Source organism: Tachysurus vachellii, chromosome 4, assembly GCF_030014155.1.
Source record: "Tachysurus vachellii isolate PV-2020 chromosome 4, HZAU_Pvac_v1, whole genome shotgun sequence".
NCBI classification, from domain to species: Eukaryota; Metazoa; Chordata; class Actinopteri; order Siluriformes; family Bagridae; genus Tachysurus; species Tachysurus vachellii.
In genome coordinates this window covers 19,149,432-19,175,837 of record NC_083463.1, presented here as the reverse complement: position 1 = coordinate 19,175,837, position 26,406 = coordinate 19,149,432, and the positions used below count along the sequence as shown (strand labels likewise).

The 26,406-nt window shown below is 37.1% G+C and overlaps 1 protein-coding gene across 1 annotated transcript in view; it reads left to right on the top strand.

Moving 5' to 3' along the window:
* Nucleotides 1-25,722, top strand: part of snta1 (syntrophin, alpha 1) — a 31,568-nt gene extending 5,846 nt beyond the window's left edge. The window contains exons 2-8 of the mRNA XM_060868220.1: nucleotides 4,722-4,907; nucleotides 17,928-18,111; nucleotides 18,300-18,489; nucleotides 18,565-18,686; nucleotides 21,288-21,484; nucleotides 22,703-22,890; nucleotides 23,321-25,722. Of these exons, the coding sequence (XP_060724203.1) occupies nucleotides 4,722-4,907; nucleotides 17,928-18,111; nucleotides 18,300-18,489; nucleotides 18,565-18,686; nucleotides 21,288-21,484; nucleotides 22,703-22,890; nucleotides 23,321-23,413 (1,160 nt within the window). The 3' untranslated portion in view covers nucleotides 23,414-25,722. The remainder of the gene's footprint in view (nucleotides 1-4,721; nucleotides 4,908-17,927; nucleotides 18,112-18,299; nucleotides 18,490-18,564; nucleotides 18,687-21,287; nucleotides 21,485-22,702; nucleotides 22,891-23,320) is intronic.
* Nucleotides 25,723-26,406: the final 684 nt, after the last annotated feature.

The window sequence follows — 26,406 nt, the reverse complement described above, 5'->3', positions numbered from 1 at the left end:
TTGGGATTAGCACTGAGCATTTACCCCTCAATTACCTGCATGGGAATTGAACCCAGGCTTGGGTGGTGAACACACCGGGTCCTGTAGATTGACCACAAGGGAAGATTGCATTGTATTGTATAAGTGATAAATAAAGTCTTCTTCTTCTTCTTCTTCTTCTTCTTCTTCTTCTTCTTCTTTTCATCCTAAACATTACAGAAAAAAACGTAGGAATCATAAATTCTGAAATGCTACCCTTTGGTTACCTTGCTTCTAACACAAGACTGCTTAAATAGTCATATGTGCACAATATTGTAATTAAACCTTAAAGTATCTGGCAGACAAATTTAAAACAGTGTCCAAAAACATAATCCAAAACCAGGCAGAGGTCAGGCGATCAGCAAACGTCAACAATAATGCAAAACCCAGATTCAGTGTCACAACCAGAGTAAGAATACACAAGAAGATATGGCTTGGTAAGTTCAGGATGGTACACACTGACAGTTACTTCTCAGGGGGTATTGACACTGGCAGTTTAGTCTGAAAAGAATGGTCCACATGAAATTTGGTAATGTGAAAGTTGTCATGTAGGAAATGCACCATAGTACTGAACCTGAGAATTCCTGAATACCTGTAAATGTGAACTCGTACTCGAGTCTGCACTTGTTCAGGAAATAAAGTAACCTGAATATGTGTTTTAGCTGATGACGACACCATTAGTTTACACAACACATGTGCAAAATGAGTGGCAGGCGAACACTCTGGGACATAGAAGAATTGACCTGCTTTACTGTGCATAATAGCACTAAAACAAAACATTATATATATATATATATATATATACATATATATATATATATCTATAATATATATATATATATATATATATATATATATATATATATATATATATATAGTCATATGCAAAAGTTTAAGAACCCCTGACAATTTCCGTGATTTTCATTTATACTGTAAATATTTGGGTATTTGGATCAGCAATTTCATTTTGATCTATAGAACAACTAAAAATAAAATAAAAGGACACAGTAATATTTCAGTAGTGAAATGAGGTTTATTGGATTAACAGAAAATGCACAATATGCATCAAAACAAAATTAGACAGGTGCATAAATTTGGGCACCCCGACAGAAAAATCACATCAATATTTAGTAGAGCCTCCTTTAGCAGAAATAACAGCCTCTAGATGCTTCCTGTAGCCTGTAATGAATGTCTGGATTCTGGAGGAATGTATTTTGGACCATTCCTCCTTAAAAAACATCTCCAGTTCGGATGCCGAGCATGGACAGCCCGCTTCAAATCACTCCACAGATGTTCAATGATATTCAGGTCTGGGGACTGGGATGGCCATTCCAGAACATTGCACTTGTTCCTCTGCATAAATGCAGAAAGTAAATTTTGAGCAGTGTTTTGGGTCGTTGTCTTGTTGAAATATCCAGCCCCGGCGTAACTTCAGCTTTGTGACTGATTGCCCAACATTATTCTCAAGAATCTGCTGATATTGAGTGGAATCCATGCGACCCTCAACTTTAACCAGATTCCCAGTACCGGCACTGGCCACACAGCCCCACAGCATGATGGAACCTCCACCAAATTTTACTGTGGGTAGCAAGTGTTTTTCTTGGAATGCTGTCTTTGGCCACCACGTATAACGCCCCTTGTTATGACCAAATAACTCAATCTTTGTGTGTGCAGAAAAGGCTTATTTCGCATCACTCTCCTGTACAGCTTCATCTTGTGCAAAGTGCGCTGATTTGGTGAACGATGCACAGTGACACCATCTGCAGCAAGTTGATGTTGTAGGTCTTTGGAGGTGGTCTGTGGCTGTTTTTGACCGTTCTCACCAACCTTCGCCTTTGCCTCTCCAATATTTTACGTGGCCTGCCACTTCTGGCCTTAACACCAACTGTGCCTGTGGTCTTCCATTTCCTCACTATGTTCCTCACAGTGGACACTGACAGCTTATATCCCTGCGATAACTTTTTGTAGCCTTCCCCTAAACCATAATGTTGAACAATCTTTGTTTTCAGGTAATTTGAGCGTTGTTTTGAGGCCTCCATGTTGCCACTCTACAGAGGAGAGTCGAATAGAACAACAACTTGCAATTAGTCACCTTAAATACCTTTTCTCATGATTGGATGCACCTGAATATGAAGTTCAAGGCTTAATGAGCCAATTGTGTGTTCCAGTTAATCAGTGCTAAGTAGTTACAGGTATTCAAATCAACAAAATGGCTAGGGTGCCCAAATTTATGCACCTGTCTAATTTCATGTATGTCAAGAAAAATTTCAAATGTCAAATTCTAATTTCACCTGTCTAATTTGATGCATATTGCACATTTTCTGTTAATCCAATAATCCTCATTTCACTACTGAAATATTACTGTGTCCTTGGTAGGTGGTTTTTACAGGAGGTGTTTCTAAGGCCTTTAGATTGTGGTGATTGTTTCCTTTAAAACATACTGTACAAGCTGATTAAATTATCGTGCTTGTTTGCCTGTTTGTTGGAGTTTATTTGCCAGATATATTGAGTGCTTCTCCTGAATTTAAGGAGGTAGGAGGCAGAAACTGTTCAGTTAGATATCTAGCTGACATTATTATGTGCTACCAAAAGCCTTAAAGCTAGTGAAAGCCTATTTGCTTCTTACACTTACTTTCACAAGATGTGCGATTTACAGGTCAAAGGGAGATCTTCAGGCACTCTTCCTTCATACAGATCTTTTCTGTTTGCAATGAATATCTAGCTACAACATGCTAAAAAGTGTAAGCAGTGTACTTTTCCACTGAAAGTGAGTTAACTGTATTTGCCTTTTAGTTACTTAAGTAAAGTAATTTAAAAAAAAAAAAAAAAAAAAAAAGCTGCAGCAAAATCAAAACATTCTGACCAAAACAATCACAAAAAACTTGTAAAATCCTGGGTGGAATGATATATACTTGCCGCCTCAATGCATTGATCTTTAAAGTCAACGCCATAAAAAGAATGTGAACACCTAACACCTCAGTTCCTCTTTTTTACAATTTTGGGGTATAATAAAATCAAATAAGTCTTGACAATCTTCTGTGGTTTTCTACATTGACAGATCATATAAAGGATCTGGCTTACAGTTTATATATCATCTGTCAGTGTAGAAAACCACACAAAACAATGAGAAACTAAGACTTATTTGATATCATTATTACTCAGTATATACAGTATATTGGCAAATATCTGATTTCGCCCTGAATTCAAACAATATCAGTTTGCTTATGGGACAAAAGAGGCGGAAGTAGGTACGGTTGTTTCTCTCGTGCATAGCAGAGCAGAGCAGGTAATTAGATATGAAGCTCATGGGACAACGAATGGTCACGTTTATTTTCATGGGAGTGCAGTGGAATTGGAGTGGTGCATTTACTGCATTCGTTCAATTGTTCCTCTTCAGTGCATCATCCTGGTCAGAGTTGCTGTGATATAAATGACTTTTTCATTTGTACTTTGGAAAGCTGAACCAACAAAGTATTGTGGCAATGTACAAACAAAAGTAATAATAATCTCTGCTAATAGTTGTATAATGTGCACATCATTCAGCTATTAGGCTTACATTTCTCAAAAGGAAAATAAAAGTCATGGGCCTTATAACACAACTCATTTAATCATTATAGATACATCAAGCAATATGTTCACATTATAGTTATTTTTTTTATTAAATGGTGGAAGCTGTCATGACTACATCAATTAATTATGAGAAAGAGCTGAATGTGTTGTAAGTGAAGTCTCGTAAAGTGAAGTGTGATGTAATAATGGAATCAATCTCTGAGCAGACATTGTTGGAGTCTGAGCTAAGACATACACTAGGGGTGTAAGCATCACGCTTCCACACGATACATTACAATTTCAGTTTATAAGGCAGCATGCTGATAGTTGATGAAGCTACAGAATCCTCTACGACATACTCGATTTAGTAACTATAGATAAATACGTGAGTCATTTCTACCATTACTTTATAAATGATGATGTAAAGATTAAACTATTTTAAAAACGTTCTGGGCAGTTCATTTTATTAGCCTGTTAAATTATTGACACATTGGTTTAATAAATAAAATATAATTTTTTATACGATTTCATCCATCCATTTTCTGTAATGCTTTTCCTACACACTATTATCGCAGGGCACAATTACACACACTCCCACACTATGCACAATTTAGAGATGCCAATCAGCTTACAGTGCAGTGCATGTCTTTGGACTGCTGGAGGAAACCTGAGAATCTGGAGGAAACCCCTGAAGCATGTGGAGAACATGCAAACTCAAACAGGCTGGAGGCAGAAATCAGCGCCCCAAGTCTGGAGGTGTGAGGCAAATGTGCTAACGACTTAACCAATGTATCCTGCCTCAATGGCTTATTACACCCATAATACACACGAGTACAGCATGTCTATCATAACAAGGTTTTAAAGTTTTTATTGAATCTTGGAGCTGAGTTAATGTATATTATGTGAAATTAGATATATAATTATTGGTGCATATATTTGACAATCTTTATATACTAATTTAATGAACTCTAAAATTTCTCTCTCCTTTTTATCTGTAATTTTTTGCATATATTTTAATTTCTATTCCAGGTTTGGAGTATGGTTACCTTCCAGTGTAACATATCACATACTGCTGAAATCCATGTGAAATATTGTTCTGTACAAGGTACAACAGTATGGCAGTGAGCTGACTGTGTGACTGCAATTTCTTTCAGGAGGTAAAGAGAACAAGATGCCCATATTGATTTCTAAGATCTTCAAAGGACTCGCAGCAGACCAAACCGAGGCCCTGTATGTCGGTGACGCTATTTTATCTGTCAACGGATGTGACCTACGAGAAGCTACTCATGATGAAGCCGTGCAAGCTCTGAAAAAGACAGGGAAAGAGGTCGTTTTGGAGGGTAAGAAATCATGGCTTTGCTGTTTGGAAATTTACATAGAAAAATGAGTCAATTTATTTAAAATTTGTAATCTCACTTGTAATCTCAGGATGGTCTCCACCTCTGAGTTCAGCGAGTGAAATCATATCAACATGCTCACAGTATCAACAGTATACAAAGCAGCACCTCTTACCATTAAATGAGTTAGATTGTATATACAAATGTTTAAATAAATCATACACGTTTTGGCTTGTTAAATCTATGATGTTGACTATACAGATCAATGTTTAGAGGCAACAAGTATATTTAAGTCCCACCATAGTTTCATTGAGGTTTTTTTTTTTTTTAATAATTGCACCCAAATGATTTTACAGTGATGCCTCGAGGTACGAGTGCTCTGACATACGAATTTTTTGAGATACGAGCTGTGATTCGACCAAATTTTTGGCTTGAGATACGAGCAAATTTTTGAGATACGAGCATCCGAGCCCCCGCCGCCGAAACAAAGATCCCCAACAACCACGTGTGCTCTGTTTCCCCCGTCTCAGCTTCCCGCGTCTCACTCGGTTAAAGCCGTCTTTCCACTGCACACGACAAACGACGGCCGATAAACAGGAAGTCATTCATTTCCTATGGAGAGTCGCAAAGGTGCTGCGTGAGGTGCCGATCATCTGCGGATCCGTAATTTTCGGATCCGTTTTAAGCGTTGGATCCGTTAAAAAATTTTAACTTGTGCGACTGCACCGCATCTGATATGCTGACCGGACAGGTAGATGTTAGTGAGGAAAGAGTGTCAAAAAAGGCAAAAACAAGTGAAGAGAAAAGCGATGAAGAAAATTAAGCAAAATTAATGTAAAGAAAACAGAAATTGTAGCAATTAAGTTCAGTTAAGTTAAGAGAATTTCAGTTCTGTCAGGACCACTTTGTCAAATGAGAATTTATTAGATGATATGCATACAGTTAGTGTTGGCGATATGGTTCGAAGAGCAGCGAAAATAGAATAAACCCCCCGTATAACAGAACCACTAATCATGCATAGTATTAGATATGCTCGCTTACACGTTTTTGGAAAGTAATAAATGAATGAATTGATAAATAAATAATTAAATAATTAGAGAGAGGGAGAGAGAGAAAAATACGTGGAGATTTATGACGTAAACTGGTACAACGAACACAGGTTCCGGCATGGTGGAGTCAGGGTTGGAGGAGGGAGTTTAGATGTCGGAACACAGGTTCCGGCATGGTGGAGTCAGGGTTGGAGGAGGGAGTTTAGATGTCGGAACACAGGTTCCGGCATGGTGGAGTCAGGGTTGGAGGAGGGAGTTAAAATATGGATGTCGTAACCGGATTGGTGCGCGTGATTGATTAACAGCTGATGCACGCTTGACGACGTGGCCTGCCAGAACTAACGCGATGCTTGATTTAAGTTTGTTAATTTTAGTGAAGTTTAGTTAAGTTCCATTTAAGTGTAAAGTAGCATTAAGAGTGTACAGTAGCGAGTAAGTGAACTAAAGCGAAAGTGTACGTACGAGACAAAATTCCTCCTGTTTACTCCTCCCTCAACCTCCGTGCGCATCTTCCGTAAAGTAAAACTAGTATATTTTTTTTAACACTCTCTTTTACTGCTGTATGTTTTTATACAATATTTGTCATTTATATAATACAGGTACTGTTCATTTTTCATATTCAAAACACATAAACAAAACAAATGGAGTGGAATTTTGCGAGCTGGAACGGATTAATGGGATTTCAATGAATTTAAACGGGGAAAATTGTTTCGAGGTACGAGCAATTTGAGATACAAGCAAAGTCACGGAACGAATTAAACTCGTATCTCGAGGCATCACTGTACTGCAGCTTTTTCCAAAATTTAAAAATTATAATTTTTTTTTTGTTGAGTGTTGAATTTGTGAAACTGCAAGCGCAGGATTTTTTTGATAGCTGTATGTTTCACTGATGTGAATCGAAGGGGGCTTTGGCTGAATGTGGAATAATCTGCATGACCAGTATTGGCCCAAATATGGAGAAAATTTGCAGCAATTTTGAATTTGCACTTAAACCTATGATAGGTAAATCCTGAAACCATGGACTGATGTACTACTTAACAATTATTTGGCTTGTTGCTAACAAAAGACGAACATGGTGGGCGTCTTTGATTTTTTTTCACGTTGTGGCTTCAACACTCAGGGTTTAAAAGTGACGTAATTATGAGGTAAGACAAATGTTTATAAATTTCAATTTTAATTAAAAAAAAGTTAAAACAAAGTTAAAAAAAGTTCAATTTATAACTAAAATTGTATTTAATCTAAATACTTTACAATATACAAAAAGGAGCATTAGGATGCAGGGATATGCATGAAGTCTAGCAAACAGTGAAATCAGCATGCAGTCAGGATGTTTCCTGGCTTGAGATTTAAGAAGGCTTTAGATGAAATTGCTGATCAGCAGCCCATAGCTCTGTCTCAGTTTAGAGTTGTCCAAGGTTTTTAAAGTGCAGCATCATACAGTATCTTTTAAAGTAAATAAGATGAGAGAGGCGCAATATCGAGCAGTCTGCGTTTTCACTGTCTTTCTTTACAATAAATTCTAGTCTGAACTGTTTTGTCACCAGGTTTTGAACATACTTAGAAGGGCATCGTGCTTCCTGTTTCATTATCTTGTCTATAGACAGCTTGCTTTCTAAAAATATAGCCTTACATAATGAACCTAAAGGAGCACATAGCAAAAGTAATTATATTCAGCTAGAGTTATAAAAAATGAGAAAGGTTGTATGACATTCTGCGATAAATCACAGGGCAGGAGAATGCTTTATTCTTTCATCTACATGGGGACTGAGGTTCACGTTTAATTTGAGAGTGAATTTAAGGTTCCATGTGAAAAATGTTCTGTCATTGTGGCCTAGGAATCTCAGCAGAGTACACACAAAGGAAGGTCAGGTAAATGTTCCCATAAAACTCTGCAGATGAAATCATAAAGCTACAGATGGTCTCTGGAGATGACCTCATCTCAGCCTCACCCTCGCACACAAATGAAAAATATAATACACTCCCACACCCTCCCACACACACATGCACACACACACAAATTCAGCCATAATATGTTTAAAACTGTATTCTTACCACCATCACTATATACAGCCATGTGGCCACGCATATGGTCATACAACAATCTGTCATTGTCTTCAGGGCAAAATAAATGAAACACTTTAGACATTGTGAGGAGTGTGAGCTGTGTAGACACTGCTGACTGCTTTCTCAGTTTAGCTTTCTATCCCGCCCCAGCAGACTATCATGCTCAGGCACTGGTTCAGTGAATAAATCAATGTGAGAAGCAAAGCACACTAGAGCTGTGGATTTGCGGCCAAGGCAGGTTGCCAGATCACAGTGCAACATTTGTTCTATAATAAATCATTGAGAAAGGCTTGGACTACATATGATGTGTTAATGATCGTTGTTCGATAGTGTGTCATGCAAGTTCATTTTAAGAAGTTTAGAATGGAAAGAGATGCGTTTAGAGTCTGGGGGAGAGAAATGGACGAATAGAAAGAACAAGAGAAAGAAGATTGAAGAGTTACTGGATATGATAAGTGCTGTAAAGTGCCATATCAGCATTTTAACTTCTGTAATAGGGCTCTTAGGAATGGAACAGTGCAACCATCAAGGTGTGTGTGTGTGTGTGTGTGTGTGTGCGTGCAGACATTCTCTTGCTGCTCTCTCCTATTCCTACACTGATAGGGGAACAGAGGAAAACAATTATTGTATCCCCTACTGAGAAATAGAGATAGAGAGTCCAATAATTGATTAATTAATTAGGAACAGTGTTGCGGAAAGGAGTAGTGTCTTTTTAAGGGAAGTGTGTGTGTGTGTGTGTGTGTGTGTGTGTGTGTGTGTGTGTGTGTGTGTGTGTGTGAGAGTGTGTGTGTGTGAGAGAGAGAGAGAGAGAGAGAGAGAGAGAGGGAAATAGGGTGGAAGATGTGCCAGAAGGGAGCAGGCTCAGTTGCTTACAGTAACAAGTAAACTAAAGAAACACAGACAGGAACAGGCAAACACTGCCAGTTTGGTGTGTTTATGTGTGTGTGTCTGTGTGTGTGAATTATGGTCTTTCTCACCCTACTATGGTGAGAAAAGCTGTGAAGGATAACAGCAATTTTCACGCATCTTAAACTCCATTACTCATGAACAAATGCTCCCGTAGGCTTCTGTTTCTACTCGTGTCCTACACACACCAGTCCTTCTGGGCATCATATAGACGCCAGAGCCTGTTAGTTGAAATACAAGCCAGTCAAGCTCAGTTCTGCCTTCAGTGAAGTTCAAATTTCAGGGGTTTGAAATTATTCTGAATTACAGAAGAATTACAGAACATTTCATATATCACGTGATATTTTGCTGTTTATAGTGAGTCAGGAACATTATTTCAGTGCTACTGTTGGTAAGGACATTTCACTTTATTTTAAACATCTGTACATTTGTCTAATCAACCAAACATGTGGTAGATGTGCGATGCATAAAATGCTGCAGACACAAAGCAGCAGCTTTGGAATGTGAACTAATTTGATTGCTGTGATTTTAACTGCCATGATTGTTGATGCCAGACAAGCAAGATTAGGTATTTCTATACATGCTGATCTCCTGGGATTTTTACATGCACTAGTCTAAGAACACACTGCTATAAAGAAACAACGTCCAGTAATCAGACTGAGTGTAGGCTGTAGACGGGAACGCCATCAGACTGATTTCGAACTGACAGAAAGGATAGAATAACACAGATAACCCTTTTGTACAGTTGTGGTGAGCAGAAAAGCATTTTCACTATGCACAACACATTGAGCATTGAGGTGGGTGATCTACAACAGCAGAAGATCCACTTCTATCAGCCAAGAACATAAAGCTGATGCTGCAGTGGGCACAGACTCACCAAAACTAAACAAGACTGGAAAAAACGTAGCCTGGTCTGATGAATTTCAATGACAATCCATGAACACAACCTGTTCTGTCAACCGTCTAGGCTGGTGGAGGTGCTGTAATGGTGTGAGGAATAATGTCCTGGAACACATTGGGGCCTTTAATACCAATCAATCATTGCTTGAATGCCACAGAATATTTGAGTATTGCTACTGACCATATGCAGCTCTTCCCTTCCCATCTTCTAATGGCTACTTTCAACATGATAATGCTCCAAGTCACAAAACAAAAGTCATCTAAAACTGGTTTCATGAGCATTCGGTGGTTCATTGGTCTTCGGTGGACTTGTCATTCACCAGATATGAATCCAAGACCTTTATGTTCTGCTGTGATAAATGTGGAGATTCACATCATGAAAGTACACCTGAAAGATCTGCAGGATTTGTGTTATCATTTATGTCAACATGGACCAGAATCTCAGAGCAGAATGTGTGCTCTTAATATGGCATTTCTTAGCAAACCATTCAGCATTAAATGACCTACATTTAGCAGAGTTACAGAATCAATGTCTTATGTTAATGTGTGGATAGTTTCCGTAATGTAACCTGTTAAAGTTAGATTATATATAAAGCAGTTAATATATTTAAAAAAAACACAAGTTGGCTAAATAAAATGTAATTATTTTTGGGTGACATGGTGGAACAGTGCGTAATGTTGCAACCTCCACATTAATCTCTCTAAAATTGAGCTTCTGTCTGTGTAGTGTTTCTGATATTTTCCCTGTGTGTGTGCGTAGGTTTTCTCCCACTGTCCAAAAACATGCTGGTAGGCAGATTGGTTATGCTGAATTGCCTCTAGGTGTGAATGAGTATGAGTATGAGTGTGAGTGTGTGTGCATGTGTGTGTGTGTGTGTATGTTGCACTGCAATGGACCATTCAAGTATTCCTATTTCAGTATTCCTGTTCTCGTGGCAGGATCTGGATCAACAAACCCCAAAATGATTCTAACATTGATTATTAAGACAGCTACCTAGAAGAGAAATTTAAACACATTTAAACCTTAAAAATCAGAAGCATTGGCAAAGAAGTGTGCTGCTTGCCATCTGTGTTGTTGCGAGTAGAGAGCTTCTGAGAAAAGAGAAATTTTATAGTGATATTCTGTGAAAATGAAGAAATAAATAAGTTTCTGCAATTAGAACAGGACCAAGGAAATGCTTAATAGTATTCCGAAATGAAAATAGTAACAATCATGAAGGGACTTGCATTTTCCTTCATGATAATATAATATTAGAAGTAAAAATCCTATTTGGCTGAGCTAAGACATGTCATTTGTTTTCAATTTAACATCACCGTGTGGAGGCTCATATAGTAGCACCCTGAGAAAAGCCAATCAATCCAAAATGCAAGAATTCTTCTCACTCACTGAAGTATTTCACTATGCACATTGGTGTAGTTTGGTTTACAGTAGTCCTATTTTAATATTTTGAAATTCACAACACAGGATGTCCAATTTGCCCATTAGACAAGGTCGTTCTGTTAAAGTTTTAGTGGAGCAGAAATAAAAGTGACGTTTAACAGTAATTAACTTTGGCTAAGCTAAATTAACCTATGTGGGATCATTGTCAGTATTAATACCATCAATAATTAAAGTAAGTATATTAGAATATTTGAGAACATACTAAAATAGTAGGCTATAGAAAATAGCAATAACTATGCAGAGTGTTTTTGTATATAATTCAACAGATGCTTAATGATTAATCTTGTAACAACAATTGCTGCTGAGTTTTATCATAGCAGCATGGAGGCACTGATTTCCCTGTTTTATTGCTCCACTTGTCTGTATTTGCGTCAGAAACATTCCAGTTCTAGCAATAGTTCATTACATTGAAAACGTTATTACAATTACTACTCGCTGTTAGTCAGGCTGTGTGTTGGCATGGCAACACTCACCGCTTTATCAAGCTGTGGCTTCTTTGGAAACAGTTTTCATTGATGGAGCAAAATTAAGCAAAGTATTTGTTGACATTTTGTCTGTAACGTCAGTTGTTCATCATTCGTTTCTTGTTTTTAGAACTTTTGTACTAAATATCATCACAGCTGACAGATCACAGCCATGCTAATACTGCATACAGACGTATATATGTACATTTCTAAATACTTCCTTTAACCTATAAAGTTTGCATAGAATGACAGATAGACAAACAGACAGATTGAGGCCAACTCCTGCATTATAACCATGAACCACCACCAAATGTAGAAAATGTAGACAGCTAATATGTCCATGATGTATTAAATGCACTTTTATTACATTTAATATTAGGGAGTCACAGTGTATTCCACAGCACAGTGAAGATCTATACAGCAGCAAATAATTTTATGCTCTGCTTAATGAATGGTCAGTCTAATGGTCCACTAGTGACTACTAATTCTTTACAAATGAACCATGTGTTTTCTTGCCTGGATGAGAAAGGAAGCAGATAGTAGAATGAATAATAATTCATTACAGTTTATGTTCTACCATTCCCTATCCAGGTAATCCTTTATTATCCCAACCTTCTCACCAGGCACAGCCTTTGTGTGTGCTAAGATCTGAGTGAATTCTACTCATCCTCCTCCCCAGCACCACCGTATGGATCTGCTATGGTGCTTCCACAACAACAACAAGGTTCTCTTATCTCCACATCTGAGCATGTCCAAACGAGCAAGTCTTCATACTCTCTCAGCAGCAGCAGCATTTCCGAAGCAGCCCAAACCTACCAACAGTCCATGTTAACTCCATTCTAAGAGCTGTCATGACTGAAATCTTTGTAAAAAAAGCTTTTTTTTTCAGTTCTCAAATTATCAAGGAGAAATATATAACCACAAAATACCACCTTCTAGTTTACTAGATCATTGTCTCTATGAAGGTGTATCTTGTGGCATTTATTACATAACACACCATTCTTCCTTCTCCCTGGATAGGATTTCTGGATTAGGATTGTTATATTAAATCTGACTTGTGCTAATGCGGCATGTTGGTCCTCCCGTATTTAATGCTAACAGACAGAGATGTGAGTAGATTTTACAGTAAGTTCATTACTTCTTTGAAAATACTGATTGGTATCCAAGTCAGGACTTGATTTTTCTCACTTAACTGAAGTTTCACACTTAACTAAATTAACACCATTAGCCATTATGCCCTTTTGTGCTCTGTCTTCAAAAAGTGCTAGCTTGTACCTATGATAAATGATCCAAAGTGTCGGTTTCCAAAAGCATGGTTCTCTCTGGCAGTGGGCCACTCATTTAATGAGCTCATGTGAGACTTTGCCGATAAGGGGATGTTACGTAAATTGAGTTATGCTCGTTATTCTGATAATTTCTTCTTCTGATCTCTGGAGGCTGCAGCACACTGAGCCACATAATTCTCATCTTCCCAGAAGCTATAGCTTCAGTTTAAATGTAAAATTATATGCGGACACACTTACACACAAAAACTCTGATTAAAAAAAAAGTTTCATATTGTTGTATCTTGTATATGCGATTAAAACTGTTCTTCAGAACCCATCATTCGTGTAAATGAGAAACAGTGCATAATTCGTACCCTTGTCAGCAGTGATGTTGTTGTTGACTGTGTGTGTGTGTGTGTGTGTATGTGATATTTGTTTGTTCTTATTGGTTCATTTTTGCGGGGGCATTTTGTGGGACATTCCTGGCCTAACAGAGCTTTTACAGAGCCAAGCATGCTTTGGGAGTCATAGACTAGCCAATCAGGCACATTCCAGCTGCTCCCACAGCAACTGAGGAGCCGAAAAACACTGGGGTAGGATGCCTTTGACTTTGACTTGGCAACCCAGTCTTATGTTTGCCCAATGAGGCAGCAAGATAAACAACTCCAATGGAAAGATTGACCAATAAGAAGAATCGCTGTTGTTAAACAAATTCCCACATATAACTGTTTACTTTTTTTGTGTTCACAAGTTTAGGAATTTAACTTCCTGAAGATTCATGAAAGTCTTAAACCTTGAGGTGAATGTTTAAAGAGGCCTCTCTCATTCTCTAGCTCTCACTACTGTAGTAATTCAGTTAAAAAAAAAAGACGCTCAGTGGTTTACTTTAGTCTATGCTATTATTAGTTAAATCGGTCCCAGTGTTAAAGGGGAATTCCACAGACTTTATTTCCTGCATAGTTCACTCACTGCATAATCCAACATAATCTGCTCACTCAAGTAAACAAAGTCATTTAGGTTGTTTTGATAAAAATCAGATATAAAAAACATAATGAGGCAAAACGGCTAACAGCAACAACGATAGGTGCCTAGTGCTGTATTACAGAAACATTTTAACTATGTTATCCTATCTTATCTGTAATACTAATGATTGTCAGGTACAGTATTACACATCTGATAAGTTTTATGAATTTATGAATGAATTTGTTAACCTGCCAAAATCTCTGATAACAGGAATCGTCTTTTAACTTCTTAATTTAAAAAAAGGCATTTATTTTATACTAATATATATGATAGATGTTTAATTCTTATGATAGATGTTGTTGACAAATGTCCCAGAGTGTTACAGAACATACCTTAACACACAACATCATGAAGACCAAAACAGGACCAAGTTCTGGAAAAGCATGGTTATACAATTATTGAATGTTTATTATTGAAACTTTACATCACATGGAGCACCCTTAAATCTGCTATTTAAAAAAATTATAATGTGGCAAAACTATATACACCAAAAGTAAGTGTTAAAGATAGAATGGTAACTCTGAAGGTATCTTTGTCTCTGAATCTGTTAACCAGTTACAGGAAAGTCATTACTGAAAAAAACCCTTCAACTCAACAAAACAAAAAAGCTTCTCTGGCCCGATGAGACAAATATTTCCACTTTTTTGGCTTGGGAACAACATGGAAGATTTAGACAGATTTTTTTTTATCAGCAGAAACTGGGAAACTGGTCAGTGTCAGCAGGCAAGAATGATGGATCAAATACAAGAGTATCTTAGAATAAAAGCTTCTCCAGTCACTAAGAGGCTTGAGACTACTGTAGTGGGGCTTCATCTTCCAACAGGACAGTAACCCTAATCATCTTTCCAAAGCTATATTGAGATGATTTAAAACCAAGAACCTGAAAGTAGTCAAAGATCCAAATGCAAGTCTGTGTCAATATGTGAAAATTGCTTCACCAAAGGTCTCCATCTAATTAGACAGAGTTATAACAAGAAGAATAGGTAAAATATCAGAATCCATATCCTATGAACAAAGTTTAAAGAGACATTTCCCAGAATAGTTGGAGCTCTAATTGAGCTCTAAACATCACCAAGTGTTGACTGAGGGTGCAAATAATTATGCATTCAACAAATGTCTGCTGTTTTTTTCATAATTAAAGTTTGGGTCACAAAACAATAATGCCTAAATGCATTACAACAGTGAATTATAAAATGTAGAGTGGTTTAAAGGGAGTAAATAGTTTTGCAAGAAACATATTATTATATTTAACATTCTATAAGATTTTACTTTATTTTTACTCTATACCTTTCTAACAATAATTATGAGGCTAAATGAACCCCTTATCTTAAGTATTAGTGCATGTGTTTTCACTTTCTGTTTTTTGTGTTTGTTGGTGTTCAGCATTGAATTTCTTTGTCATGTCACTGTGGTGGTCAGTGTCTCATATAAAAGTTACACTCAGGACTTTTTTTTACACCTGGCCTACAAGCAGCAATATATACATATAAAAATTCAATATTTTATTTTTCACATAAATGTTTATGCCTTCAAAGTAAATGGTGGTCAAACCCATTTCTTTGGGCAGTTTATTTGTGATTATATATAAGTAGAAAAGTCTGTTTAAGATTATCCAAGCAGAGGTAGAAACATCTCAACCTGAAAGCCGACAGTGCCCTGATTAATTTTATATCAAACTTGCAGCAATAAAACCAAAAAATTAATTTGTTTATACTGATTAAATACGAACACCAGTGTACTGGTAAAAAGTGTTCATTTAACACACCTTTTTAAGCACAAATTTAAGCTACAGCTTTGGTTGTGAATTATTTCTTTGTGATGAATTCTGGCAATTCAGTTTCTACATGCTAAATTATTGACATGGTGTTACAAAACCCAGGTGAAACCCATGCAAGCAACATGCAGGGACTTGCAGTAACAAAGTAGTACCACCATCTTAGTGTTATCAATTTTACACATAGGTCTGAGAGGACACGTGGTAGTTTGGATAACAAAATGGCTGCCTTTGCATTGTAGACCTTCTGAACCCCTGTTCTCTCACAAGTGTCACAAAGAAATGACTCAGTAATTCTCAACAATCATATTATAAATCTTTAAGTCTAAGTTTGTTCATTGATATTTTGGTTTTGTTTCGTTTCCCTAACTTTACCATGAGCTTTGATTTATGTGCTTTTCCTCACTCTCGCTGAACAGGATAGAGTGTGTTCTCCATCTTGTGGCATTGCCTGGTCTTTTTTAATTTCACAAAAGGTCATTTAATATCACGTCCTAAGAGGCTTTTGTGTAGACAAAATCCCTGCTTCTAAAAATACACCCCCAAATACTCTATACCTCTTTACCCGTGTTTGTGACTGTCAGAAATCTTTTGTTGGATATGATTACTGTTTACTAAGAGATTAACACTGTGCCAAAAATTCCATTACAGGCATATTTTTGGGGAATTCTGCCTGTATGTGAAGTGGCAGATTTAAGTGTGTGTGTGTATGTGTGCGTGTGAAAGGGCATGTGTGGAGGATAAATTTTTTGTAAGAGTGTGTGTGTTGTGCTCAATTACAACACAGTTGTGCGTGACCCACTGGTTGGTGTATGCTGACTCGGTGAGATGTGTGTGCCACTTCGGGGCTAAACTTTTCAAGTGGCGAGGAAACCCAGCTACACAAAAACACACACACCCAGAGACCTCAACCTCAACACTGACTGAAACCTGATATTCTGTGGCCCTTAGTGGCGCCTGCTATTTATATTCAGTCACTCTATGTGTGTATGTGTGTGTGAGTGTGTGTGTGTGTGGGTGTGTGTGTGTGTCAGAGAGAATGATGGAGGCTTTTATTTATTTCAGAGATCAGGGGAACGAACTGTAGGGTCGGGGTACTGAATGTCCTGTGGACTGGCCCAGTAGAGTTTGCTTATGTAGAACACATGCGGCACAAAGCACTTATGTGGCTATGTGTAATTACTGTGCTAGTGATAATATATGGAGTGTGTTTGATGAACTATGGAACTATATAGTGTGTCATGGATGCTGGATATGCTGTTGTCACCTGGAAGCAAATTTTTTCCAATGAAAGCAAGTCATTGGAAATGACTTTTTTTTGTTATTCGCAAGTGCTCATTCATTTCATCCATTTATAGTTATACGATTTTGGGCAACATCCATGAATCAAGTTGATTCCTATAGTTATCACTAAACAGTCATTCCTCACCGAACTCTCTTTGTTTGTCTTGTGAAGTTAGTAAAACAAAAAGCTCACCATATTAAATTAGCAAGAAACTTCAAATCCCTTCATTTTGAAGATTCTTCTTTGCCTGAAAACTTTACATCTAACTTACAAAGCTCTGCCAGTGGAGACTCCTTCTAAGAATTGTGTATGATTGTGTATGTGACAAATTTGAATTTGAGAATTCCTCTTGACCATATCAACAGTTACACTTTAAAAAAATCTGTTCATGTCGAGCTTCTCCCATATAAGTCATTGAAAATTGATCCACAGCAAAAAGAGTACACACTACTTCTTCATCTTGAATCCCATGATACAGATATACACTGGACAATTGTAGATACAAACACAAAACTGATTTTTTTTGTTAAGTGGAATGCTAGCTGTGCCACTCACTGCTAAATATTATTTCTATGGCAACCTGTAGTAGGAATGCTCACAGCACACTTCATTGTACAGCAAATTGGTGACCTGTGCTGGGAATAGTCCACCACTCAAATAACATTCGGTCAGCAATAACAAGAGATGAACAACAGTCAGCATCTATTTACCGGCAAATAGTGTTATTTAAGAAATATTTGTTGTATTGAAAATGCTTTTAAAGTCATGGTCCATTATTTTAATAATGACTGGCTTGCTGTGCCATTTTTGCTTAAGTCGAAAAGATCTCTCTCTCTCTCTCTCTCTCTGTAGTAAAGTATATAAAAGAGATGTCTGCGTTTTTTAAGAACGCGTCTTCGGGTGCTCCTCCTCTTCTGGACTCTCCTCCCCCCACACCACAGAAGCAGGCTGACCCAGTCATGAAGGAGACCAGAACCATCCCACTGAAAATGTGCCATGTTACTCGCAAGCAATGTCCACCAGACACAGAGGACAGGTAAACATGCAGACACACACATAAACAGAGACGGGGCATTTTTAGTTTCTTCCCTTCAACCTGCAGTTGAGGGAGAGTATATGTTCTAAATATTATTAATAGCAAAAACTAACACTAATCCTCCCCACTTTATGTGATTATGTAACTTTTTCCTTTACCTTTATCCTTGCCTGGGTCTATGTGTGCAGATATTTTGAGGTGGTGTCAGCAGACAGGAAGCTGTCTGCGTTTCTGAGGGCAAAGGATCCTGCGATGGCCCAGTCATGGTATACTGCTATCCAAGCAAGTTGTGCTGCACTACTCTCTACAGTTAAAGACAGCCTCAGCGCCCTGCAACCGGGCATAGACATCACACACGTCGGCTGGATCATAGAGCAGGTGTGTGTGTTTAATAATTAGAATAATTATTATATGCAGGAAGTAAATAACCTGGTTAAGTGTTTGTGTGTGCAGGGATCCGAGAAGCCGATACTGGCAGTGCTGACAGACAGAGATCTGTTGTTGTACAGCTCTTTGCCTGAGAGCAGAGAGAGTCTTAACAGCCCAGATAAGAGCCATCCACTCATTACTACCAGGTATATAAACACACACAGAAATAAAGAGCTATGCAGAAAGAATAATTCTATAAGTTTACCACACGGAACACGTCTATGGAGCTGCTGTTGACATCCAGTTTTCATAAAAAAGGGGCACAATTTATTCACGAGTGGGAACAAGATCCTAATATATGGCCACAACCTGCTGAGGCTTGGGAACATGATCATTAAGTCATAGAAATGAAACAATTAAGCCATTATTAAAGGAAGTCAAAAACAGATTAAAAAAAATGGCGGTCTGGCCAGCCTGCTGTGTGTGTGTGTGTACAAATAAGGCACAGAAACCACATTGTGCTTGGAAAGTTCACATGCACTATTTATTATTAAATACTGTACTGTACATATATTAGATCAATAGATGTTGTTCATCAATGTTCATTATGCATTATGTTCAGATCAATCAATCAAATGTGTTTAATTTGTCTAAAACTATCAAATCTAAATTGTGGAGTTTTTTTTTTTGTTTCTTTTTAATTCTGAAGCAGATACTGAAACCTTGACACCTATCTAATTGTTTACTTCTAAAAACACACAGCTTAAACGTTTTTGAACTGAAATTCTTTAAAACTGATTTAAAACTCAAAAATGACTCTGTGAATATTTATTAAAACAAATAGCAGAAACACGGTAGCTAAGTGGTTAAGCCACTGGATGTCTGCTGTGGAGGCTGTGAGGTTAAATCCAAACACTATTAGACAAGCATGTGCCTAATACTCTAAAGGTAAATAATAATGTCAATCTTAATACAAGTCTGTTATATGCAAACAATTCCTTTTGCAAGAATAATTTCCACAGAGTTTTGCTGGAATTGACTCGATACTGACACTGCATATTGGATTGGTGTCTCTAAGAAATATATCTCTAATATACAAAACAATAAATATCTCAAATCGTTTTTTTTACAGTCTCTAGATAATAGAGACATGGTAGTGATGGTAAAAGCTCTTACTGTTGTGCTGTAATGTGGTCAGTTCATTGTGACCATTTGAAGATTTCAGCAGGAAGGAATTCGTGTTGGGTCTGTGGCGAACAAGAAAATGTGCTGACCTGTTAGTTCCTCAGTAGCTTAATTCCTCTTAATTATAAACTGTTGTAAAACGGATATTATTTGCATTTACATTATTTACTGTCATGTGTCACCCAAATGAGAATGAGGTTCCCTTCTGTGTGATGTGAATTTTGAAAAGGGCTATACAAATAAATTGAAGTGAAATGAATTGACCATTCTGGTAAAAATGCTAGAGTTTAGATAAAAAGCTTCAAGAGTTTCAAGAGGGACCCTCATCTCAATGAGGGTCTGAAATCTATAAAGAAAAATTGGACCCAGTTCTGTCTTTCATTAAATAATAGTTTCAATCTGTAACTTGCCATTCCTGCTTACTTTATAGTTTTATATGTAAATCAGTTTCATTTGATTGATTTAGTGGTTTCTGTGGATCTGGTAGGCTGTTCTGTAGGCTGTTCTACAGTGAATACTGAATACAGTGGAATTAGAAGTAAAAAAAATTGAATAAAAAAAAATCAGGTGTATTTCGTTTTTATTCCCATTTAAAGGTAGGGTCTCCGATATTTGAGAATTGCTTCAGAAAACTGCGTTAAGATGCCAAACAAAACAAAAATCAAAACAAATGTGTAGCCAATGAGCAAGGGGCGGGGCGGGTCTTGTCAATGTGGGCGGAGAGAGCGTTCAGTGCACGTGTGCATGTATTCACAGATTCGAGTTTCTCGAGTCAATAACTCCTGAGCTAAACGCTGTTACTACACAAATAACACCTACTTCTACTATCGTAGTAATGTAAAGAGGCAGCTACACACGCTTTTTGCTAGTAATAGCGTTTGGCCCAGGAGATATTGACTCGGGAAACTCAAATCTGTGAATATGTGGCCAACTTCCCGCTCCTTCAGTTCTCTCCAGCGCTGGAAATCTTATATCTTATATATCTTAATCTTATATCTTAAATCTTATCTTATCTTGATCTTATATTAACACGGGTCATACTTCTTGCCTTATCGTAAGCCTTTCTTCGCTTTCTTTCTTTGGTTATATCCTCCATGTCAAAGTTAAAACCGCTTCCTGCTAATGTCACACATGCGCACTGAACACTCTCTCTGCCACATATTCACAACACCCGCCCCTTTCTGCTCATTGGCTACACGTTTGTTTTGTTTTTTTATTTATTTATTTATTTATTTTTCGGCCCGACTCAGTTTTCTGAAGCATTTCTTCAGAATCGGAGACCCTACCTTTAAAATCGCTTTCTGCTAATGTCACACATGCGCACTGAACACTCTCTCCGCACATATTGACAAGACCCGCCCCTTTCTGCTCATTGGCTACACGTTTGTTTTGATTTTTGTTTAGTTCGTTGTCCCGACTCAGTTTTCTGAAGCATTGACCTTTATGTATTATTCCTTAAAGAATCTGAGTGTTTAGAGACTTGTGAATAACAAGTAACTTTGTTTGATTCTGTTTACAGTCTTCAATCGTGGCGCCAGTTTTATGGAGTTTGTTTTCAGGTTATATATAACTTATATATATATAACTTATAACTTATATTTCTCTTTCTCTATCTATTTTAGGCTTGTTCATTCTGGGCCTGGAAAGAATTCATCAGGACAGGATTCTGATTTAACGTTCGGCCTGCGTTTAGGTACTAAGCACGGCGTAGAGACCCACCTATTCCGTGTGGACACTGCAAAAGAACTATCCACTTGGAGCCACCTCCTGGTGGAGGGCTGTCACACTGCTGCCGAGCTCATCCAGGAAGTCACTACAGGTACAATTCATCCTGCTTTCACACACCTTTAAACTGAATTTAGTTTTGAAATCCTTACCCACTGCATGATAACAGAAATCTCCATGCAGAGCTCATTTCAGCACATAACAGATAAGTGCTTTGGGATTTAAGAGTCTAGAGGAATTTCACAGATATTCAGTTAAATCAGAGCTTTAAACTAGTAATGCATGTTGCTTATGGCTTCAAATATTCCATGAAGCGACTACAGTTCTTGACGGAGTCATCGGGGTTTAACTGCACGAACGTGTTGAGCTGCAACAAAGTCATGTCAGAATTGAGGCAAAATGGCATGATGTCGCCCTCTGTCGATTTTACAATGTATAGCACTTTCTTGTCCTTGTCCACGTGGGAATAAATTCTACTTATATATTAATATAAATGTTACGGAAGCGTATTGCATTCACTTGAGGAAAAAAAATCTACTGTTTTTCTGAGATAACGAGTTAATTATCTCAGAATTATGAGATAATTTTTCATGAATAAAAAGTTTTTTGCTCTGTTTTTCTGAATTAACGACTTAATTATCTCAAAATTATGAGAATTTTTTCTTGAAATAAAATTATAATTGTTCTGTTTTTCTGAATTTATGCCTTTCAAGTTTAATCCATGTTTAATGGATAAAAAGCAGATCAGAATGTTCTTTTCTTCTGAACAGGCGCAAAGTCTTGAGGTGTAATTCTGAGATAATTAACTCGTTAATTCAGAAAAACAGAGTAGATTTTTTTCCTCAAGTGAATGCAATACGCTTCTGTAAAATGTTCACTCATTTCCAACAATTACAAGTGTGTTATTAATAGCTAATTGTACATTGTATTGTTGGACTAATAAGGGAATAGTAAACAAGACAGCAGATACACAATGAATACATTCAATTGAATTGTAAAAATGTTTTTTTAATTCTCTTTATTGTAATATGTTACATACTATGTATAATGATAGATGTATATGATAGTGATACAAATGTTTTTTTTTGTGGTCAGGCTGTATGGACATTATTGCACAGACACACAGACATACTTTTTAACAGAAAACAATCTGATACTGTACCCGAATGTGACCATGTTTCAGTGCTTCATAGTTAGAGGTTTTTAAAGATTTCATGAATAGATAGATGTTAAAGCCTTGTTTCTTTCTCCCTCTCTCTCTCTCTCTCTCTCTCTCTCTCTCTCTCTCTCTCTCTCTTTCTCTGTCGTGCAGCATGCAGTTGGAATGGTCAGTCATGCATGCTCAGTGTGCACATAGAGAACGGTTTCACCTTGTTCACTGAGGAGGCAGGTGTGAGGAGACACATTCTTCTGCAGCAGCCATTCGAGCGTCTGCGCATGTCCTCTGACGACGGAGTGCGCATGATCTTCCTTGATTTTGGAGGCCCCGAGGCAGAGATTGTGAGAACTCTTTCTCTCTCTCTCTCTCTCAGTTCTGCCTTCTCGTTCCTTTCTTCTCACTCCTTGAGTCTTCAGTTCTAAGTTTTCTCCTCAAAATAACTCTTCATACCTTTCTGAACGCACTGCCTTTTCTATCCTGTTCTTTTCTTCTCCCTCATTTCATGTAGTCTTTCTCTTTCCCTTTTATCCCAGATCACAGGTCTGTATACACATAGCTCATATGTATTCCCTTTTGACTTCATCCATTCTTTTAGATGTAATTTCTTACTGTAGATTTCAGACTAGTTTATAAAGACTCTCTCACCTCTGTACAGTTTTATCATCGAACCAGTTTCTGTCTTAACTTAGATTTATTTTCTTCCTTCATTCACTTTGCTCTCACTCTAATTTTGTGTTTTTTCCCCTAATTTTGTGTGGGTTTTTTTTTCAGCAACTGGATCTTCATGCCTGTCCTAAGACCATCGTCTTCATCATTCACTCTTTCCTCTCAGCCAAGGTGAAGCGTTTAGGTCTGCTTGCATGAGTGCTGATGTTTAAAAAACCCCACACCAAGTTACGACAACATGAGCCAAGAGAGTCAGAAGGTGGACCAGACAGATGTAAACCCATTGGTGGAATCCTGCCACTGTTATTCAACAAACAATTTAAAGCCATGCATCAAAATGCGTTGATCTTATTTTATTTTTTGAGAATATTTTGTGTGCCATATCAATTTGTATGAAACAATTGTTGCAGACAAAAAAAGCAAAACAAATATATGCAGGCACACGTCACTGAAGAAAAAAAATCATGGCTAACAATGAGTTAATTCCAGCAGGGAACGTGGTGTAGTCCAGACTAATAGAACTGAAGTACTGTAATGATGAACTTCACATCAGAGGTCAAATGAAATCTTCAGTATATTTTTTATATTTCTATTGCTTCCAAATCATGCAGTTTAATACAGAACAAATACATGGGTTTAATATATGCACCCTTTAAACTATCACAGCGTGTTACACCACCTAAAACAGAGACGTTTGAATCTCCCCAGCCTCACTGGCTTCAAATCACTGTTAGTCACACTGCAATGAGAGGCACACTGCGTGTGAAAAGTTACTGAGCACCCTATATTTTAGTATTTTTAAGAATATTTTTCATTGAATAATGTTTGTGACTTGTATTAAACCTAATGCAAGCACTTTCAATAAGTGTCATAAACAAAAAATCCAAAATGTCAAGTCGAATACAGAGATGGAGATCTTTGTTTGAACAAAGACCTGATTCTTTACATTTACTATATTTAATTACCAGTCTCTACTTTTTAGTTGTGTCTGTGGCACTAATAGTCTTTAAACTGTAATAAAACTTCAAAAAAAAAAACTCCAGGTGTTGGAAAACTTGTGACTGACAGTGTAAAATGGTCCTCTCATGTGGTTATGGGTGTAATTAGAATATCCACGACGCACCATGCCATTAGGAGACAACATAAGCGCTCTTTAAATGCACCAATGAGAAAGTGGGCTGTGAGTGTGGGACTTCGGGAATGTCTGATTCAGAATCACAACACATTACTGCAGCCTTCCTCTGTCCTTATAAGACGTAAACTGAAACAGAATTTATCAAGCAAACCCCTTCTTCTGTTTTTCCACAGAACATTAGTACCACAGCTAATGAATTTTGATGTCATTCTCTTCTCCTGAGGGGGAAAAAAAACCCTATTCAGTGAGGCTTCTAACAGACAGGCAGTCGAATCTAATTCTGTTTTTCACATACCTAATATTGTACACGATTTCTATTCAGAATCAATCTTTTCCTGGCAGCTTGTCAAAATAAGAAATTGTATCAGTTCAAAACTAAATCACATTCAAACGTATTTATTCATACAACCTTACAGTTGAAATGAAAATTGAACTCGTGTGAGGCACCTTTCTCTAATCATACACTCCAACCCTGAGATATTAATTATTTGACGTTTGAGTGCTACACTTTTATTTGAAGAATTTAGTTATTTAACAATGACAAAATATTCATGCAATGCACCATTACTGAGCACACCAAGCTGACTTTTACAAAAATATGTGTATAAAAATCATACACAAAATCTGAACACTCAATTATTTATTGTCTTACTATGAACCCCATTTGTTTTTCAGAGGTTTCTTCCTAACCTTTTTTTTTTTTTAAAGTTGTTTATTTAGTTCATTAATAGTTGCCTATTATGTTGCTGTAATGCATAACCACGGTGAAAGAAACTTGTCAAAGCCTTAAAATTTTAGTTTTTTTTTTTTTATTTTAAACAAAAGATTTTTTTTGTTTGTTTTTGTTTTTTTTTTTTCTTATGTAACCATGTAACCAGTATTTCAACAAGCACAGGATTGTTTTAGGGAAGCAAAATATAAGAGCATTAGTAGTGTTTCCTGAATGAAATCTTCTTTGACCATCACTTTGTTTTAGTGCTACGGCTACGAAAATTAGCATCTTTAAGGTCTGTTAAAGCCTACAAACTAATTTTTGTATTCACCAAACAAGTACACTAATGCTAAGGACCGTTGACTGCAGTGAAAAATTGTTGAAATTGTTTTGTTTTGTGATTTTAAATTTGACTTTGACACACAGACACACACACACACACAAAAAGTAACTGCAAGTGCAACGGTGTTGTGTTGATTGGATAAGTAGGTATCATTTATTATGGTGGCCTTTCAGAAATAATCCTATAAATTAATATATACTTAAAACTCAAATATGTTAGCTCTTAAAACCGAGACAAAATTTTATTGTACATGCTTATTTAAACAAGAGTGTGCCTTACAGGGTTGTTTGTACATAAAATAAAATTTAATAAACTTTCTTGTTGTCTTACACCATGTTTCTAATGAAGAGTGTTCACACATCATTTGAGCAGTGCACTGTGAATTGGATAAAAGGTTTGAAGTGCATCGTGATTAAGCATATGGATCAACAGCACTAAGGCCATGTCCAAAATTACACCGTACACTATAAAGTGCACTCTTTTGTCCGGCGCTGATTAATAGACACTTTCATTAAAGTGGGATTTAAACTTAATTTTAGGATGACTAATTTGGTGGCGGTTTTAAATTGTTTACAGTCGACCTGACGATCCCTGTTGTTGTTGCTAAGGTTACAAGTGACATCATTAGGTGTAATCTGATCTGCAGTCGGTTGTGGGTTCAAGTCGGGTTCAGAAGGTTGACTTGGGTCTTTGGTTAGATTGTGTTTAAAGTCGCTGAGTCAATTATAGATCTAAAAAGAAGAAGAATAGAGGATAATATCTGGTACTCTCAGGAAAGGTACAGAATGGAAGGAACAGAATGGAAAATGTTTATGCGAATCACACACTGCATTAGTGTGTCTATAATGCGCTGGTGTGAGGACCATTACTGACACACCTCTCATGCAGGATAAAGGTGACCATTAGTGAAATAGAGAGCTCTAAACCTGAATCATACAAAACCTTGATAAATCTTAAAAATAGAACAACAAGAAACAAGTGAAAAACAATATACGAAAACA